Source organism: Onychomys torridus, chromosome 3, assembly GCF_903995425.1.
Source record: "Onychomys torridus chromosome 3, mOncTor1.1, whole genome shotgun sequence".
In the NCBI taxonomy this organism is placed as follows: domain Eukaryota; kingdom Metazoa; phylum Chordata; class Mammalia; order Rodentia; family Cricetidae; genus Onychomys; species Onychomys torridus.
This window is the reverse complement of record NC_050445.1, coordinates 151786654-151807270: the sequence shown is the minus strand read 5'-3', so window position 1 is coordinate 151807270 and position 20617 is coordinate 151786654. Positions and strand designations below refer to the sequence as shown.

The 20617-nt window shown below is 41.3% G+C and overlaps 1 protein-coding gene across 37 annotated transcripts in view; it reads right to left on the bottom strand.

The window, feature by feature from the left end:
- Plekha5 (pleckstrin homology domain containing A5) overlaps positions 1 to 20617 on the bottom strand; it is a 181521-nt gene that overhangs the window by 64830 nt on the left and 96074 nt on the right. For 35 of the 37 annotated variants that reach the window (XM_036182506.1, XM_036182503.1, XM_036182512.1 and 32 more), the window contains 5 exons: positions 10744 to 10827; positions 9874 to 9994; positions 9287 to 9391; positions 8070 to 8142; positions 1633 to 1733 (listed from right to left, as the gene is read on the bottom strand). In XM_036182506.1, the coding sequence (XP_036038399.1) occupies positions 1633 to 1733; positions 8070 to 8142; positions 9287 to 9391; positions 9874 to 9994; positions 10744 to 10827 (484 nt within the window). Of the gene's footprint in view, positions 1 to 1632; positions 1734 to 7413; positions 7648 to 8069; positions 8143 to 9286; positions 9392 to 9873; positions 9995 to 10743; positions 10828 to 20617 lie in introns of those variants that run through there. The other 2 variants (XM_036182540.1, XR_004944550.1) reach the window with 2 other exon arrangements.

Genomic DNA, 20617 nt, shown 5'->3' with positions numbered 1-20617 from the left:
GAGACATTTTTCTAGCCAGCTTTTTCTTTTCATACTGTAGTATTTTCTTTCTTTCTTTCTTTTTTTAAAGAATCTACAAGTACAAATAAAATGTCCCTCAAAGACAAAAATTTCAATAAATATTTGTTAAATTTACTACCAGATAAAGATTTAAGCTTATGGCCAAGTAAGTGTGAGCATCACAGCTCTAGACACATACTTCACAAAGTTCTTATTTGAAGTTACCTGCATTCAGTGTTTTTTTTTTTGATGCTGGGAATTGAACCAGGGCATTATGCACAGGAGACACTCTGTACTGAGATCCACTTCTGGCCCCAACTTTACCCAATTGCTCCTCTCGGCAACCCTGCTCTAAGTGTGCTGTGCTAGTTGACTCAGATTTGAAGCTACGCCCTCACACTCAGGCCTTGCTCTACTATTACCTTCTCAACCTGCTTACGCCCTCTTAAGCCTTCCTCCTCTTTTACCTTCACAGTTAATAATAATAATGCAATATATTAATTACTGAAAGTCACACACTAATGCAGTCCTGAGTATTCTTTAAAATGAATGTTTAAAATTTTATGCGTTTTGTAAAGGCACAAACATCTTCATTGTTAAACTGTATTTTGTCCTCATTTGTACCTTTATTCTTTTCTTTTAAAGATTTATTTATTTATCATGCATACAGTGTCCGGTTTGCATGTAGGCCTGCATGCCGGAACAGCGCATCAGGTCTCATAATAGATGGATGTGAGTCACCATGTAGTTGTTGGGACTTGAACTTAGGTCCTTAGGAAGAGCAGCCACTGCTCTTAACCTCTGAGCCATCTCTCAAGCCCCTGTATCTTTACTCTTAAAACAAAATTTCCACACTAAAATTAGTCATGATCATTATCTATCTACCCAAGCCAGGTCACCTCTGAGATTTATTTTAACCATAACCCTAAAGCAAAGAATGCAGCATGTTTTCTGAAAACAAAAATTTGCCACTAAATTAGCATTAAAGTATACTTTCACAAACAGCAATAGCACAAGATGATGGGTGAATGATGGTCTCAGCAGGGACCCAGGTGGTTTGCACGTCTTTGAGACTAACGCACAAACTTGTAAATATGTCATGTTAAAGTGCAACACTCGCTCATGTGTTCCTTCTGAAACAACAACAATCACTAAGGGATGCTTCCGCCATGCTGGCTTTGTGGAGAGACACTTGCACACAGCCTGGACTGTGTTAACATGTGCTTCCTAAGATGACAGTCTTCTCTGCTATGGCTGCGACATCACCAACCAATATGCTTCACTGCTATTTTTCAATTTAATTTAATTTTATGTATACAAGCATTTTGCCTACTTGTATGTCTATGCCAGAAGAGGGTGTTGGGTCCCTTGGGACTAGAGTTATAGTTCTGAGCCACCTTGTGGGTAATGGAAATTAAATCCAGGTTCTCTAGAAGTCAGCACCACCAGCACAACTTTAAATGTAAACATTATTACCAGAAAGATCTTTACTATAGTCTGTGGCTCAGGATCTGTTCTTACTTTTACTTTCCTTGGTTGTGAGCCTAGACTTTAATAGCCGAGACATCTCTCCAGCCCCCGTATCTGTTTTTTAAAGTTTCACAGGATAAAACGGCATGCTCCTTTCCTTACCTTAAAAGCGTACTTGCGATTGATGTGGTCCTCAGAGGTAAGCATGGCTATCTGAAAACTAGGCAGCAGGATGCTTCCCAGAATCCCCTCTTCCTTCTCATCTAAACACAAGTTAGTATTTCATTAGACTCTTTGTTCTTTGGAAATTTCACCACTTGCCCTGTGTTCTAACATAACCCCCCGCTCTAGTTGTTCATGTTGTTTCCCATCATCCCTGGACTGGCAAGTTCTACGAGGCCACTTAGAGAGGTAGGAGCACATACAAAGTAGTAAAATTATACGGAACAAAAACAGTTATCAAGTAAGAATTACAGTTACGAACTCCTCATCTGGACCAGAGGTGAGTGCCTGGGTTATAGTCAGAGAGGCAACTGCGCCTGGGTCCCACCGCTGGACACAGGCCACCTCGGGAGGACCTGACCAACTTGGCCCCAGTTGCCTGCCAACCGGCGGGCCCTGTGGGAAGGCTCCCCTTTTCCAAGACTGCAGGCAGACACTGCAGTCTCCACACCCTGCCCCCACACCCATTTGCCCGAGACCCCAGCCACTTCCTGAGACTCAGAGACCAGCCCCCAGCTTCCATCCTGCCCTGGAACTCCCATCTGGACAAAATAAGGAGACATCAGGGACTTCCCGAGACTCAGAGTCCAGCCCCCCAGCTCCTATCTGGCCAGCACTCTCATCTGGACCAGCACTCCCATCTGGCCCAGAGCTTCCATCTGGACCAGAGAGAGGCTCCCTAAATCTGTCAACTCTCTCTGGACCAAGTACACTGATAAGACCAAGAACGAACCCAAGAGGAGATGGGCAGATGTCAAGGCAGAAATACATACAACAAAATAAAGAGCAATACAGCATCACCAGAATCTAGCCCTTTTCCAACAGCTAGACCTGAACATCACAGAATGGAAGAAGAAGAAGAAGAAGAAGGAGGAGGAGGAGGAGGAGGAGGAGGAGGAGGAGGAGGAGGAGGAGGAGGAGGAGGAGGAGGAGGAGGAGGAGGAGGAGGAGGAGGAGGAGGAGAAGGAGGAGAAGGAGGAGAAGGAGGAGAAGGAGGAGAAGGAGGAGAAGAAGAAGAAGGAGGAGGAGGAGGAGGAGGAGGAGGAGGAGGAGGAGGAGGAGGAGGAGGAGGAGAAGAAGAAGAAGAAGAAGAAGAAGAAGAAGAAGAAGAAGAAAACAACCTTATAAGTAACATCATGAAGAGGCTAGAGCCTTATATAGAAGAAATCAAAAATAAAGTAGAGGAACAGACAAACAAAAAATGGGAAGAACGCTATAAAAAACTAGAGGAAAGAACAATTAAAGCAGAAGAAAACAATAAATCCTTGAATGAAAATCATGAAAAAGCAAGGGAGACAGTCCAAGACCTGAAGAGGGAAATAGAAAAAATGAAGAAGACACTAGCAGAAGGAATGTTGGAAATAGAAAATCTGAGTAAACAAACAAGAACTTCAGAGGTAAGTATAACCAACAGAATGCAAGAGATGGAAGAGAGGATCTCTGGTGTTGAAGATATGGTAGAAGAAATAGATTCATCAGTCAAAGAAAACAGATGTCCCTGTCATTAGATAACATTACACCCTTCTGGGATCTTTGTTGGCCTTAAAGAGTAAATAATTAGACTCAAAGTTTTCCTTGTTATGATAAAAGGTAAATTAGGTATAAAACTTTAGACTCAGGCTGGGCGGTGGTGGCACACGCCTGTAATCCCAGCACTCGGGAGGCAGAAGCAGGTGGATCTCTGTGAGTTTGAGGCCAGCTTGGTCTACAGAGCTAGTTCGGGACAGGCTCCAAAGCTATAGAGAAACCCTGTCTCAAAAAACAAACAAACAAACAAAACCAAAAAAACAAAAACCAAATAAACAACAACAACAAAACACCAAACTTTAGACTCACAAAGATAAGATAGATAATAAAACATTTTCTCTAAATTTGCCAAATAAAAATGGACTGGATATTGTTAACTGTAATTATTACTTGATAACTGTTTTTGATGTATATAATTTTACTATGTTAAAGTTAAAACCTTCCTTTTTTATTTAGACAAAAAGGGGAAAATGTGGGCTATTCCTTTACACTGTATGAATATATGTCACTGTGATTGGTTTAATAAAGAAGCTGACTGGCCTATAACTAGGCAGGATAGGGGGAAAACTGGATCAAGAGAATGCTGGAAAGAAGGAGGAGAAGAGTCTGAGGAGTCGCCAGCCAGACTCCGAAGAAGCAACATGGGAAGTTCATAGATGAGGTAAACTGGCCTCAGGGCAGCACACTGGTTAACAGAAATGGGTTAAGTTAAGTTGTAAGAGCTAGGTAAAAACAAGTTATTCTTTATTATGCTTGCTCCCTATTTAAAGCAATGGTCACAAACTAGCTGAACACTGAGGCACAAGAACACCGTGGCACAAGCCTGCAAATCCCAGCACCCAAGGCACAAGCATCTAGAACTTGAGGTCAGCCTCAAAAAACCATCACAAAAACCAAAACCCAAGACATTACAAAGTTAAACCACCCCTTCATTTCTAGAGTATACAGTAAAACTTTAAAGAGAGAGCACAAATGAACCAGACCAGAACTGATGGTACGTCCCCTAAATCCCAGCACTTTAGGAAGAAGAGGCAAGTAGTTTTGAGGCCAGCGTTGTCTACACATTGAGTTCCAGCCAGGGTTACATAGAGACAGCATCTCAAAAGCAACAACAACAAAAGTGTATATTCAGCCTAAAAATCCAGGGGAAAATGTTGGAAAGCAGTCATCAATTACAGATATGGCAATCTGAAAAAAAAGCCACATCCTAATTTTTGTTGTTGTTTTGTTTTTGGTTTTTTCAAGACAAGGTTTCTCTGTCCTGGAACTCATTTTATAGACCAGGCTGGCCTTGAACTCACAGAGATCCACCTGTCTCTGAGTGCTGGGATTAAAGGCATGAGCCACCATACCTGGCCACAACCAAATTTTAAATCCAATTCTGTTTAATATAAATGGTACCATGAGCAATATAGCACATAAAGTAATCTTTCATAAAATGTCATTTCTATCAAATATATTCTTCAGTGTTCACAATAAAGCCATCTAGACTTGTATGATGGTGTTTTCTACCACTACACTACCTAGTTGTGAGAGCTGTGGCAAATTACTGATGCTTAGTATGTGTGTCATCATTCATAAAACTTCAGGTAACAGTACACAATGCAAAAGGTTGTAGCAAGGGTTAAACGAGTTTATATACACGTGGAACTCGGCAAAGCCAAGTAGTTAATAAACTCTGCATTATATAAAATTAAATATTGTGCTGGAGAGATGGCTCAGAGGTTAAGAGCACTGGCTGCTCTTCCAAAGAATTCAATTCCCAGCAACCTCATGGTGGCTCACAACCATCTGTAATGAGATATGGTGCCCTCTTCTGGTCTGCAGGGATACATGCAGGCAGAACATTATATATAATAAGTAGATAAATCCTCAAAAATAAAGAATTAGGCCTGGCAGTGGTGGCACACACCTTTAATCTCAGTACTCGGGAGGCAGAGGCAGGCAGATCTTTGTGAGTTCGAGGCCAGCCTGGTCTACGGAGCGAGATCCAGGAAAGGCACAAAGCTACACAGGGAAACCCTGTCTCGAAAAACCAAAACCAAAACCAAAAACAAACCAGGAGCAAAGCCATTACAAAGAATCTGGTATTCCTTTTGTTATAAATTACTATTATGAAATTTTTATTCTAGAAATAAATTAGGAATAGTAAACATTTTCTTGTTATCATTTTGTACTACAAATTGTCAATAAATATATTGGAAAAGGAGGAAAGTACAGAAAACTAGCTCATGGGTAATTCTGGGAAACTCAATGAGGAAAATTATACAGTATGCCTGGCGCCAACTAAAGACAGACAATGCCACAACTGATGTGGGGCCAGGGTTTCATTTTGTCTCTAGGTTTGGTAATTTTGATCTCGAAGTACTCCTCAACCACAGTTCACGGGGGGTGGTGGGGGGTGGGGGGGGTGGGTGGTGGTGGTGGTGGTGGTGGGGGGTGGTGGGCTAATGAGCACAGCTCTAGGAACTCTGTATTTACAAGACTAATATGTATTTTATCACTTTGCAGGTGACCACAGACAGAGCCTTGCCTGCACACAATCCCGTTAAGAAGTGTCAACTAAGACAGCATAGATGACCCCAGATAAAGAAATACAGGCAAAGCTTTGGCAGTCCACAGGAATTGTGGGCAACAAGCATGCACATGATGTGTATGCATATGAGCAGGTAAAACATCATACCCATGAAATAAAATAACTAAATGTAAAATAAAAAATTAAAATTGATGGAGGAAGAAGGATATATCAAAATAAGCATAAACTAAGATTTATCGTTCATGATCACTAAGCATTAAGCCTGTACTAAAGGAATACTATACAGATGAAGAAGAAAGTCTTAACCCCAAGAGCAAAAAAAAAAAGAAGAATAAATTACTTGAGAGTAACAGATGAACAAATAAAAGCTAGGAAGGACTCCATCATATCTAACAGACAACCACCAAATCCCCGAGTACTAATACTGGAGAAAGAACAAATGATTAGATTGAATAAGATAGACTATTTGTTGTCTCTAAGAAACTCACTTAAAACTGGCAAAGACATTCACAGATGGAGAATCAAAGGATGGAAGTCAATCTATCAAACAAACGGAGGTTAGTAAGACAGTGTAGCTCTGGTAACTGAAAAAGTAGATTAAAATCAAATCAAATCAGAAGAGAAAAAGAAAGAACCTATAAACAAAAAGATACAACAGCAGCCGAAGAGAAGGTTCAGTAGTTAAGAGCATTTGCTATGTTTGGAGAGGACCCAGGTTTGATTCCCAACACAATCATGGCAGTTGACAACTGTTCATAATTCTAGTTCCAGGAGATCTGACACCCTCTCTGGCTTCCTTGGGCACCAGGCCCATATGTGGTATACAGTCATACATGCAAGCAAGCACTCATACACATAAAATAAAAATAAGTGCATCTTAAAAAAATACAACAAAAATACATATGCATAAAACATTGGGGCTCCAAATTCTATACAGCAAATACTGACAAGCATAAAAGGTCCAAGGTCCCAGCACAGTGACAAGTGGGTGATTACAGTCCTTCTCCAATCAATATACTCAGCTTATGTTTTGTGATTCATATGTGTAAAGCAAAGTCATAAATTGTTAGTGACAAGCTAATTAGTAATAAGCTGGTAATCTATTTTTCCCTCCAATTTTTCCTGTAGAAGTTAGAACTGTAATTATACACTGTTTTAGCCACCATGTGGCTCCTAGGAATTGAACCCACATCCTCTGGAAGAGCAGTCTGTACTGTTAACTGTGTTAACTGTTAAGCCATCTCTCTGGCCCCAGCAAATCTAATTTTGTTTGTTTGTTTTTTTGAGACAGGGTTTTTCTGTGTAGCTTTGGAGCCTGTTCTGGAACTCACTGTGTAGACCATGCTGGCCTCAAACTCACAGAGATCCACCTGCCTCTGCCTCCCGAGTGCTGGGATTACAGGTGTGTGCCACCATCGCCCGGCTGCTTTGTATCTTTTACACAACCTTTTCCATGTTTTTGGGAGAAAACGATCATTGATTTTTTTTTCAGCACTCAGGCTGAGGAAGGAAGTTCAATTTAAGGCCAGCTGGACTAAGCCCAATGTCTCAAAAAGCAAAATTAAGCAACCCAAATAGATGTATGTATAAATGCACACACACATTTATATCAATAATGCATGTTTTTTATTTTCCAATCCATTATAATAATTCCTGACATTACACTCACTTGAATTAAAAAAAAAAAAAATCACAGCTATGGGAAGTCTATAAACCCACAGCCAGACCTCACAAAACCAACATAAAATCTTTAGCTGGCAGTGATGGTCATGTCTATAATTCCAAAAACTGGGAAGCTGAAGCAGGTTTACTGGCTCCAGGTGAACTCAGGTGCAGGGTGATATGTCAGCTCCAAAAACAAGTATCCAACCAAGGACTTTATCTGCTACGTACTGCATTCAAAGACAGAATGACAGAGTAAGGATTCTCAAGCTCTTCACAAAAAACAAATCAGAACACAGGAAGCAAACCAAAAATCACACCAGTCATCAGCCAGGAGGGGTGGCGTACACCTTTAATATCAGTACTCAAGAGGCAGAAGCAGGTGGATCTCTGTGAATTCAAGGCCAGCTTGGTTTACACTGTGCATTCCAGACCAGCCAGGGTCACATTGTGAGACCCTGCTTCCTCTGCTGAGAGCCCGCTGTCTTCTGCCATACTCAAGGGAGTCTGAACCTTGGGTCAGTAAAGAAAGGTTTTCTTGACATTATCTGTAAACAGCAAGATTACTAATGTCTTTTCTCTTATGACAGAGCTAGTGCTTAGCATACAACACAATTATGAAGTAAGATCCTCAAGCAGCTGATGAACTCACCTCTGTAATAAAAAAGGCAAAGGTCAGAAAGCACAAACCAGCGTTTCTTCCACAGCTTCATGCCGGTACTGTCCTGCATTAAATAACAGATTTAAGATACTTTTCATATACATTTTGATATGCAAATAACATAGCCTAATTAAAAGGCCTATCAAAAAGTTCTGATCTGCTACTTGCATAGCCAGGTGACTCTAGCATGTTTCAAAAGGCCAGAAAGACTGAATGTTTCTACCACAGAGAAATGGTGGACATTTGAGGATGCCAACATGCTGCCCCTCATGGCTCTTCACAAATAAATAAAATTTTCCTATGTTGACTAAAGAAAATTTCCAGGGACTTGCATTATGTTAATGAAAATGGTGGTAAGTAGATGTTCTCTGAAGAGCGATGTCATATAAAAAAGAGTAGCAGGCTGAAGGCATCTGAAATTCACTCTTCTCAACATGTGGGCTTGTGAGGGTGAGAATAAGGCAAGCATGCGATGGTGGACAGTCTTACTCTGGTACCAGATTCAATAAATATGTTAATTGTCAACAAGAAGCAAAATATGTGCACCTAAATTATTTGAAAGGTAAGATGATTAAAATGACCGTGAGTGAGCCGGGTGGTGGTGGTACACGCCTTTAATCCCAGCACTCAGGAGGCAGAGCCAGGTGGATCTTTTTGAGTTCGAGGCCAGCCTGGTCTACAGAGTGAGATCCAGGAAACCAGGAAAGGCACAAAGCTACACAGAGAAACCCTGTCTGGAAAAACCAAACCAAAAAAAAAAAAGACCATGAGTGAAAAACCTTAATACACAAATCTAGTGAGTAAATACTCTTCCATCTACAGTTAGGTTTTACTCATCCTGCAAAACACGGAGTCCCTTTAGCTAATACTAAGTTCATAAAACTGCAGCTTCAAATGAGATCACACTTTTAACAAAAATTCAGTAAACATGGGGTAATCACAGGTTTGGGGGCTCTAATGAGGCATGTAAACATCTAAGAGATGTGCCAATGACCAGATCAGGTAAGGGTCTGACTACCGGGGATAAGAGAGAGGAAAGGCAGCTAACAGACTGGATGCTGGGGGTCATCTCAGTTACTGGTAGCCACTGTCTAAAACCCACAGGAAACACTTCAATACAGTAAAAATGAACCTCTCATTTCTAAAAAACAGTAGTTACCAACTTCCCAGACAGTAGCACTTTAACTATGAGAACGGAGAGAAAGTACCTGCTTATACAGCCAGCCGCGCCTGACCACAGGTGCATTTGGATTCCTTTTAATTGAATTGGACCTTTTTCCAAAATTATGAACCTTTTTGGAAGCCCGTGACGTCTAAACAGGAGAAAGCAGGACAGAACATGTAGTATTAAGGATTGGATCTTTAAGATTTTTTTCCATTTTTATTTTTTTCAGATTTCTCTGATGTTTGGAGGAAAAATTACAATTCCAGCTTTGCTGGCTTATTTCAAGTATAAAAATTATATACAAAGAAATGTGATTTCTACTACTATGTTAATTTTCCCTTTATCTCTGCTCAGTATCTAAAAGAAATGTAGGTTTTAAAATTTTATTACTTTATATTTGTAGCTATCCCCCCTCACCCCACCCCCCAGCTGAGGACCGAACCCAGGGCCTTGTGCTTGCTAGGCAAGCGCTCTACCACTAACCTAAATTCCCAACCCCATATAATTAGTACCATTCAATAACAAAAATGTAATTATCATTCTCTAATTCCAATTTAAGTCTACAATGAGTAACAGCAACAGATACAAACTAATACTTATAACCAATTAACAATAAGCAGAATAACTTACTCTGCCCACAGGGCTCATGGGATGCACTGTATAGTCTGAAGCCATGTTGTAATTGGAAGCTTCATTTATCACACTTATGGGTCGCTCCTTCTTTTCTTCGGACGTCATGGCTGCAACAGTCCTGAAAAAGATCAATGCTCCGGCCTGCTGCTGTCTGTGACTGCTTCCCAGCAACGGCTCCCTAGGTTCTAGAGGTGGCCTTCACAAACAGTTACCACTACTTTAAATATAACCAACACTTCTAGCCCAACATAAGTTAGCACCATAGTTAAATAAGCATTATTGCAGATATTCTTGGTCATCCAACTGACAAATTAAAAATCAATTACAAGGGTATGAGCCATGTGACTGGCATGCACAGGTCCTGGACTCAAGTGTATGCAAATGCATGTGCATGTACAAACACACACTTGGGCGCACACCCACAAATTACAATGTTATTCTAATGTTAGAAATAACTAATAGCTCAACAGTTTTATGGCACATAATGGTAGGAAATGGTGGTGGAGATGTGGCAATGAACAAATAAAAATTGAAAATGGCTAATTACTACAGCCCCAAACTGAAGGTGAGAAAACAGCTCAACTCGGTTGAATAAATGAAGTTTGCAGATTTCTTTAGCCTAGAATCCTGAGCTCTAGAGCTGAGAGCCAGAATTTAAGTTCTTATGAAGGAGCTTCTAAAATTACATTCCTCAGGAAAAAAATTAGATCATGTCTCTCTGCGATAGTAAGCAGCTGACACTGTTATATTTGACTACATATGTTCAGATAAAGAAAACTGTTTAACTGCATTGTATTAAACATGGGTTACAGCAATCCCATGCAACCCCACTCTGAGTACAGGCATTCCATGAAACTCTTCACTTACTGATCATTCACAACAAAGATACAATTATCCTGGGATGGCTGTCCTGTGACTGGATGCTTGCAGGTCACTTTCCTTTCATTGTGGCTGAAAGAATAAAGAAAAATGAATTATATGTGATACTTCTACAATCATAAACATTTTTCTTTTTTTTTTTAGTAGCAAAGCACCTACTTTAAAACTCTGACATTAGGACTGGAGAGATGGCTCAGAGGTTAAGAGCACTGAGTGCTCTTCCAGAGGTCCTGAGTTCAATTCCCAGCAACCACATGGTGGCTCACAACTATCTGTAATGAGATCTGGTGCCCTCTTCTGGCCTGCAGGCATACATGCTGTATACATAATAAGTAAATAAATCTTAGAAAAAAAAAAAAACCCAAAAAACTCTGAAATTAAAGTCACTGGACAAATACACCTCTCTCTCCTCAGCTTACTTTGGGTGTGCTGTGTGAGTGCAGCTCACAGTTACAGTACCATGAAGTCTACACCCTCATTTGGCCTAAGACTTCAGCCCAATTTCCTCAATATTTCATAAACAAAGTCCAATCGACCAGGCCAGTTACCATTATATCATTTATTTCCTTTATTTCACAGGTGATCCACAAGAGAAAGAATGAGTGTCTACCAATCTCCTTTAATTGGGGCCCAACTTTGGCACATTTCAGAGTCAAAAATCACAGGGACATCAGTATACTAAATTCTCATAACACTAAAAACAAAGAGATATATTTAAATCAATTTAGCTTCACATGTATATATTACATTCTGGTCAGACTCACCAGCCCCACCCTCTCTTATCCTCTTCTCTGTTAACACAGAGAATTGTCTAATAGATGCCCACTTGGCCTTGAGCACCGTCTTTGGTACAAAGGAGCAGTAACTGACTCTGATCACAGACAGGCAGAGAAGACAGTGGTTCCAGCCCCTCATCAGTTCCACCAGATGTGTCTCCTGCTTCTCTGCAGACCACACATTCACACTGCATTTGCCATTCTTTCCCATAGTCACCAGGCTTGTTCTGTCTTCACTTTATTTCCAAAGGCTCAAAATCAGACCAAGAATATCCTTGGTTCTGCTGCAATGTGTGTTTGGAATGTCTTCTATGGAGGTTCACACATTAGAGAACGAACTGAGAACAGCACAGATCTTGGGTTTGCTTACATATTATTTTTTAATCTGTGGAAATACCCTATGAATGCAGAAAACTGCATCTAGAAGACACAGCCCCCCAAAATGATAAGACATACACCTGCACACAACTCCAATACCCACCAGTTGCTTTTACTTCATTGGGTATTTATGAAACACACCATACCTAATAATACAACTTCATATTCCATTCCAGACAATTACCCTAACACTTGCCAGTAACTTAGATGCTGAAGCCCTTCCAACAATGCCCACTTCCTCAAGCAAACTATACCCCTTTCAAAGGCAAAAATCATATCACTGCACCCTCTGCATTTACTAATGTGTAATACTGTACTGTCAGCTCCATGAGGTTTCACTTTTATTTCTGTGTCACTAAGGAAATTTTTATTTGCTTCTAACCCATTTTCTCCACAACCTCTGAACTCCGGGCTTTGTCACTGCCTGCTTATGTGTGTGTGTGTGTGTGTGTGTGTGTGTGTGTGTGTGTGATGCTGTGCATGGCCACGTGTATGGTATGCAGGTAGCATCTTGCTCTACTATGTTGAGACATGTTCTTTCTGAATGAGAAGCTTGCTTTTTAGGCTGGTCTGGCTGGTGTGCAAACTCTCTGAATCTGTCTTTCTCTGCCTCCCAAAGTTGGGGTTATCGACATGCTCAGCCGTACCCAGCACTTGTGTGTATGCTGTGGGAAATCAGGTCCTCATGTACACAGAACATTTCCCAGGCTCAGAACATTTAAATTCTAGGCTGCTGCTGAAGTTGAACAGTAAAACGTATATTTAGCCTGCTCGAGGCTTTGGACTTGATCCTGAGGTTCCACTCAAAAACAAAACTTGTCAAGTGATCTGATACTCTCATGAATGAAAAGGGAAAGTGGAAAAGATACATTTTTGTATGTTTTTCAATATAAATTTGTGTTCCTAAGAGTAGTCTTACAAAAGGGGATAAAATTCAGGTCTTGACTCACAGTTGAAAAAGAGGGACATAGAAAGCTTCTGTGACAACCCTACCCCATCTTACTCCCCACAACCCCTAAAACGTACAGCCTAGACAGAAAGCCATCAAAGAGAACTCTTAAAAACTGTGATAAGGATGCTAAAGCAGAGCTCTCCACGACTGACGGCGTCCGATGGGAAGGACTCAGCTTTTTTAAGGCTGGCCATTGGGAGTTTGACCATGCTCCAGTGAGTATATGGGCAACACAAATTGGACTCCCTCTTTCTTCTTTCTCTCTGTCTCTCTCTCTGTCTCTGTCTCTCTCTGTGTCTCTCTCTGTCTCTCTCTCTCTCTCTCTCTCTTTTTGGAGGGGAATGCCATAAGGGTGGGGAGGGGCAGGTCTGGGAGGACTGGGAGATGGGTGTGATCGGGGTGCATGATGTGAAATTCCCAATCAATAAAATATTATGTAAAAAAAATTCCAGGGGGCTGGAGAGATGGCTCAGGGGTTAAGAGCACTGGCTGCTCTTCCAGAGGTCCTGAGTTCAATTCCCAGCAACCACATGATGGCTCAGGACCATCTGTAATGAGATCTGGTGCCCTCTTCTGGTTTACAGGCATACTATATACGTGATAAATAAATAAATCTAAAAAAAAAAAATTCCAGTCTTGAAACAAAACATACCTATATAGTCAGGAACTAATGAGTTCTATACTGTGCAGGAGAGTGGGAACCTGCCTGGCACCACCGCAGCCCTTGACACTGAGCTCCACGGAGTGGGAAGCATTTCTTCACTATCCTGCATTTTTCTAGACACAACAGAATGACACAGACTTTCCTATGAAAATAGTACACACCCGCATGATAAACAGAACATAAAAAACATATACTTCAAATATAAACGCTAATGCAATTACGTGAGATAGTTTTTCTGCTAGTAACTTCATGTTGAATTTCTAGTCTCCCCCTCCCCCAAGACAGGGTTTCTCTGTGTAGTTTGGGAGCCTGTCCTGGAATTTGCTCTGTAGCCCAGGCTGGCCTTGAACTCACAGAGATCTGCCTGCCTCTGCCTCCCAAGTGCTGGGACTAAAAGGTGTGCACCACCACAGCCGACAAATTTCTAGTTTCTAAAATGATACAAGCCAGAATAACTGAAGGAACAATCTCATCCTTTAGAGCACTAACAAATAGAAAACGTTATCAATCCTGCTATCCAGTGAGGCCCACACAGTACAGTTCTTTAGGGTACAGAAACCAACTAAGAGAAGCAGATAAAAATGCTACACAAGTTAGTACATAATGATTTCTTTGAATCAAGTAGGGGCAAGAGCTATTTCCCAAATTAAAAGACAAAATTTTATGGGATGGGTGTCTGAGTGGTAGGTAGAGTGCTTGTCCAGCCTGCGTGAGGTCCCTAGGTCCAATCCCCAGGCCTTCATCTTTATTGTTTGCCTTGTCCTTTTTATGTGGGTACACTATTAGGCCCAATCTGGCCACAGTGTCCCTGTCTCATGCATACAAACTATAAAAGTTCGGAGCGCAGTTTTTCTTGGCATTCACTTTTCAGGTTAGCCAATGCTCCATGACCTTTCTTCTCTAGAGTCCTACCAGTCAAACAGACCAAAGTCCATACCTAACTCAGCAGCAGCAGCAATAACGGCACTATCATAAGCCTATACAATCCAAGCCTCATGGCTAATCAGTAACCCATATGGAGGAAACAAAATCAACAAGACTACACGATAGTATCAAGGAAGGAGAAGCATAAGGCCTTTCTCAGACACATTAGCTTTCCATGTGGGGTAAAGAAAACCTGTGACAGCAGATTGTAAACACTGGGTAGTCTACAAGGGAAAAGGTGGCAGTTTGGCCAGTTTCTCAAGTTTTGGGAAAATCAGGAAGATGATTTAATCAGAATATAAGATTTCCTGAGGTTTATTCCTCATAGTCTCAAAAGTGTTCTAATATTTTGGCCAATAACTATATTTTGGCTACTTTTAGTATTATAACTGCTTGCTGTAGAAACATTTGCTTTTGTTGTATAAAGAAAAAAGATTTATTTCATAGTGTGTTAGTCTGATTTCTGTGGCTATAACAAACAGATTGTCAATTAATAAGAGAAAGGGCTTAGTCTTGATCATAACTTTGGTGATCAGCTAATTAACAGATTGGTTCCAATGCTTAGAGCCTTTGAGGCAGGACATTCATGGTGAGAACACTGTTGAACAGCTCTATCCCCAGGGCTGCAAGAGCCCAGTAGGGTCCCTTTGTGGGAGCATGCTCTCAATGACCTAAGGACCTCCTAAAAGGTTCTACCTCTCAAAAGTTCCAATGCCTCTGAACAGTGCCATTCTAGGGACCAAGCCTAAATGGGCCTCTAAGGGACATTCAGCATCTGAACTATAGCATGTGGCTAACTTCAGTGACTAAACCAAATATTGAAACCACTACTAATATGTTGCCAATAACTGCTAATGTGAGTCTCTGGAATGATAGACTGTAGCTTATTAGGTGATGTTTTATGTAACTAGCAAAGCTAGAAATACCCACTATGCAATAAAAGCATATGTTTTAGAAAACTGCCCAAAAGATCTTGTTTGTCTTGCTAGGTTCAGACGTGAGTCCACACGACCTATGAATCATCTCAAGGGAAAGAAAAAGGATTTGATTTAGTGCAAGGAAGACAGGCTTGCACAGTGAGGCTTGGCAGCTGCAGCCTCCCAACTCCTTTGATGGCCCACTAACAAAGCCAGCATCGTGCCTTGCACCAAGGGCCCAACCCACAAGTCACCACATAACTGCAACTGTGTGAGCAGGAGGCAGGAGGCCTGTGGGAACCATGGAAGCTGCTGTGTTTCTCTCAGGTAGTCAGAAACCTGAAGCCAGCAGCTCAGACGTGTGCTTGCAACTCATTTTGTGCACACGTCTACTCAACTGAAGAGTACCAGTGCTCATATTTTTTCCAAGTTTAGTTGATAGCTCGAGGCTGTAACACAAGAAAGACACCACAAGGCAGTTACATTCTCCAGCTTGCTCCAAAGTTGGAGAGATTTTCATCAGAAGTCATTCAGTAACCGCCATTGTCGATACTCCATCAAATGTGACTAGCTTTAAAAACATGTCTGTAGCAGCCAGTTATTAAATTGATGAATTCTACACTGGCTCAAAATGTTTATATTATTATTAAGTGGAACATGCACTAATGCTTTATATAGCAAGCTATTTATTTTCATTTTACTAAACAGGAGGAAATATTATTTTGAAATCTGGCTGCCACAATGACTGTTTTACCAACTTATTTACAAACTGAAAATATGCTGGCATAGGAAACTGGGCCTGCAATTAAACTCAGTATTTTAGGAACAAAACGGGGAAAATCAGAAGCACCCTGACTTTCTTGAGAAATTCAGTTCTTAGGCCTTGGTTCTGTGGGGAAGCAACCACATGGTTAGCGATGGGAAAGATGCGATTGTTTTAAAACACAAGAAGTATCCATTTCCTGTCCCCACAATCAGTTCCAAATGCCACTTGTTTTTAACTCTAAATGCTTCCAGACATGCTGCTAACCCGCAGGGGCTCCTTAACCTGCCATGCAGATTAACCCTTTGTTTACCACCCTCCTCTCCACATTCAGAAAACAGATCATCTCTGCTGTCTGGGAGAAGAGAGGAAGACCCTGTGTGAAGAAGGGCCATTTTGCTCCTCATCCAGCAGAACACACAGCCGCCCCTGATGACAGCTCTCATGGTGACAGCACTGCTCAGACAACCCAGCTGTCTTGCTGTACTAGGGACCTGCATGGACAGTCCTCACAGTCCCTGTGAGGTGGATCATTAGTTACACTGCATAGGGCGGTCCACTGGCCACGGCTACCAAACGGCCAGAGCAGGGAGAAGAGGCGCTCCGGGGCCAGACCGCCTCCTTCAGAGGGCCACATTCCTTCGGCAGCTGCTGCCCTGACTCACCATTCATGACATTTTGGCTCTGTCCTCACCATCTGGTACAATGGCACCCAAGCAGACAGCACAATCCGCTCACAAGTCCTTCCTTCAGTGACAGGGACACTGACTAGGGCACATGTAGCTTGGCTAGGGGTTCCTCAGGCTCTGCCACCAGCCTCTCCAACATCATGTCCATCTAAAGCTGCCATGAAACCTCCAATTCCAAGTTAATTTAAACTCGATGCCGTTTCATCTTGCTATGCTCTCTCAAGCTTTGTAACCATTTTCTTCTCTTAGTCAGCTGTTCCAATAAAAATTATCACCACAGCAGATTTAGAAATGTTATGTCACATTCCCTTATCACAGGTACCACAGAGTACAAATGCCACCAACTCCAAGGCTTGCATCTCACCAACAGGAACTGAAAATCTGGCTCAGCCTAACCCAGGAAAGGGGCTTAAAGCTGGGTAGGAAAATGTGAGCACACTGCAACAAGCCAAGCAGGAGGCTGAAGGACTCCTTACAGACTAGAACAACTGCAGTGCAGAACCCGAGAACACACACCAGAGAATGTATAAACTGTCCTTTGAAAAAGCTCTTGAAGATAAAAAGAACATGTATATTACACATACCTATAAAAAGAAACACTTGGAATAGATTTTAAATAATTCTGAAGTAACTCAAGAAAAATTCAATTAGCACTATGCTAGTTAAAGACAAAATGTTCCTGTCACATCTACCTGAGTGTCACAACAGGGTTACATCTTAGACCACTTGGTAAATAAAAGGCAAAAAAAGACTAAAATAATTCCAACACAGCTTTTTACCCATAGGCAACTTGTGTGAGTATGAGTCTGACTTAGTATATTTATGCCCCCACCCCAGACAAGGGTTCTCTACGTAGCTTTGAATGTCCTGGAACTCACTATGTAGACCAGGATGGCTCGAACTCAGAGATCTGCCTGCTTTGGCATCCCCAGTGCTGGGATTACAGGTGTGTGCTACTTCCTCCTGGCTAGGATGTTTTTCTTAATGAAAAGAATAGCTAGCATTGTATGGTCAAGGCAGGAACATGAATTTAAGATGTGCCGGGCGGTGGTGGCGCACGCCTTTAATCCCAGCACTTGGGAGGCAGAGGCAGGCAGATCTTTGTGAGTTCGAGGCCAGCCTGGTCTACAGAGTGAGATCCAGGAAAGGTGCAAAGCTACACAGAGAAACCCTGTCTCGAAAAACAAACAAACAAACAAACAAACAAACAAACAAAAAGATGCGCGTAAAAATTCATGGTTAATTTTCTGCCAAGTGTAAAGAAATTAAGCCATGCTGTTTCTGGTAGAGGCTAGAACGCATCCCACGAGAGCAGACAGCCTGCACTATCTCAACCACTCTGCACCGAGGCTGTGCATCCTCTCAAGTTCCCTTCAGGATGGGAAGGTGGCGGTGGTTCAGGCGATGGCGTCAGGGTCTGCACATATACAGAGCAGCTCTACCACTGAGCTATACCCACTGGAGTACCACATTCAGAGCAGTCTACTTCTTAAATTTTAATTGTAAATTACCAAATCCCTTTCTGTGTCTGTTATATATCACATGTTTTTCTAATCCCAAGACATTTTAGAAAGCACTTTAATCTACCTCACTGTAACTAGTTCTTTATGCTGTACCACAGCTACATAAAATGTGCACCAAAGAGGAAAAACAAAACACACAACCTCTACCTTTCTTGAAGGATAAAGTGTGTGGTTGCATCAAGGTATATTAATAAGTATACCTTACCAAATAGTAGTTGAAGTAGGATGTGCTAGAAGAATTAATTACTGAAAACAAATACAACTGGGTACTTCTTTGATTCACAAGATTGCTGGCTACCTGTACCATCTTTAATATGAAATAAAACGGCACAGGCAACTATAATTTAATGAACAAGGAACACCAATAATATGGCCTATACCTAAAATTTATTGTTGAGTGGTCTAGAGTGGAAAAGCATATACAAAGATACATAGCAGAATAAAAATGACTTCAGTATATTACAGTGGTTTAAAGGACTATTTAAAAAATGGCAAAGAAATGTGTACAAAAAATATTGTCACAAAAGTTCCAGGGTAGGTGGGAATTCTTAAAATAAAATTTAGAACCTCAACGACAAACATACAATAATATTCCATTTGTCATTTAAAAGCAATAACTTGGTATTTAAAAATATATAACCTATAATTTCATGAATTCAGGCAACTCTACCACTCCCTAATGAATGCTAATTAGTAACACTCAGTAGTAACATAGATTAAATAGACATTTATTGTACCATTGGGAAGGAAGCAAACAGCAAACTAGAAAAAGCCAAGTTCAAGCCTTAGTTCTTAGGCATATCACTTTAGACATGTAACCTAATTCTATCCTACATGTAAATTACCACACACTGCTTTACTGAGGATGAAGCATTATTTTTAAGAGTCAAAACTGACCAAGTACATAATCCAATTCAAACAGAAAAATGTTAATGATTTATCTATTCTTTTAACAATGTTTTACTTTAAAATTGTATGTGTATGAATGCTGTCTGCAACTATTTAAGTGTACCATGTGCATGCAATGCCTGGGGAGGCCAGAAGAGGGAGCTGGATCCCTTGGAACTGGAGTTCTAGAGGTTGTGAGGTGCCATGGAGAAGTGGATAACTGAACCTGGGTCCCCTGGAAGAGCAGCTGGTGCTCTTGACCACTGAGCCAACTCTCCAGTGTTTTAATGTACCTGTTTTTCATCCCACAGTATTTACTTATTTTTACTAACTACATGAGCTGTATTGAAACATGAGCATAAGTCAAAACAACACCCATGTGAAATAAGATCAAGTTCCTTTCAAAATGGACGCATCATTCTCAGCACTGCAAATGCTTTTTATTCATTCAAATGAGCCCTGGCAACACAGCCTCAAACACAAGAACATCACGACAAGAGTAACAGAGCTATAGACAAAATATGGGCGGCAGAGGTGTAGCCAGCACTTATGGTCCAAGTTAGTCAACAAGTAATTGCCATCATGTGTCCCGGGCAAAAGTGGGATGGCAATCCAACCCAGAAGAGCTGAGTGAGGCCCTTCCTTTAAGAGACGAACAGAGTGGTGACAATTAGCCACGCAGGCAGAAGTGTAGGCCCAGTTCAGGGCCTTCTGCAGCGCCCTGTGTCTGGAGACACTGACTTCTAAAAGTGGCCTGTGTGGAACATCCTCAGTTGGCTAGCTATGAGTGGGCAGGCTTTGACCTTGGCAGTGAGATGGAGTCTCTCGAATACTGAGATTCTCCTCTCTCACTTAACTTGCTTAGTAGCTTTAGTTATTCATGCTGACATGTTATTAAGCATCTGACATGGCCAAGGTTTTGCTCTCACCACAAGAGAACAAAGTGTACAGTTTAGGCCTGAAAAGGGCTGAAGCAGCCATCTCAGTCTGCCACACTAAACTCATGCCGAGTATAACTAGCTTCTACTAGAGCCAAGGAAACTCCTGCTAGTATAACTACCTTCTACTACAGAGCCAAGGAAACTCCTGCCAGTATAACTACCCTCTACTACAGAGCCAAGGAAACTTTTAGGTCCATTTCAAGTAATTTCCCTACAGCTACTCTTACCAACTCTGTCAGATTTAATTTCCTGTTCATTCAAAAAGAAGTTACAGCAGATTCTTCTCACTTGAACTCTGGTAGCAGCTGATGACCTCTGATGTCATAATGCCTCAGAACCATCTTTGTCTAAGCTGTGTGCCCCATCTATTCCAAGGCACCATGCCACAGTGATGCACTGCTTCGGTTTAAACACAGACTTGTAAAAATTTACAAGTTACATTTTTAA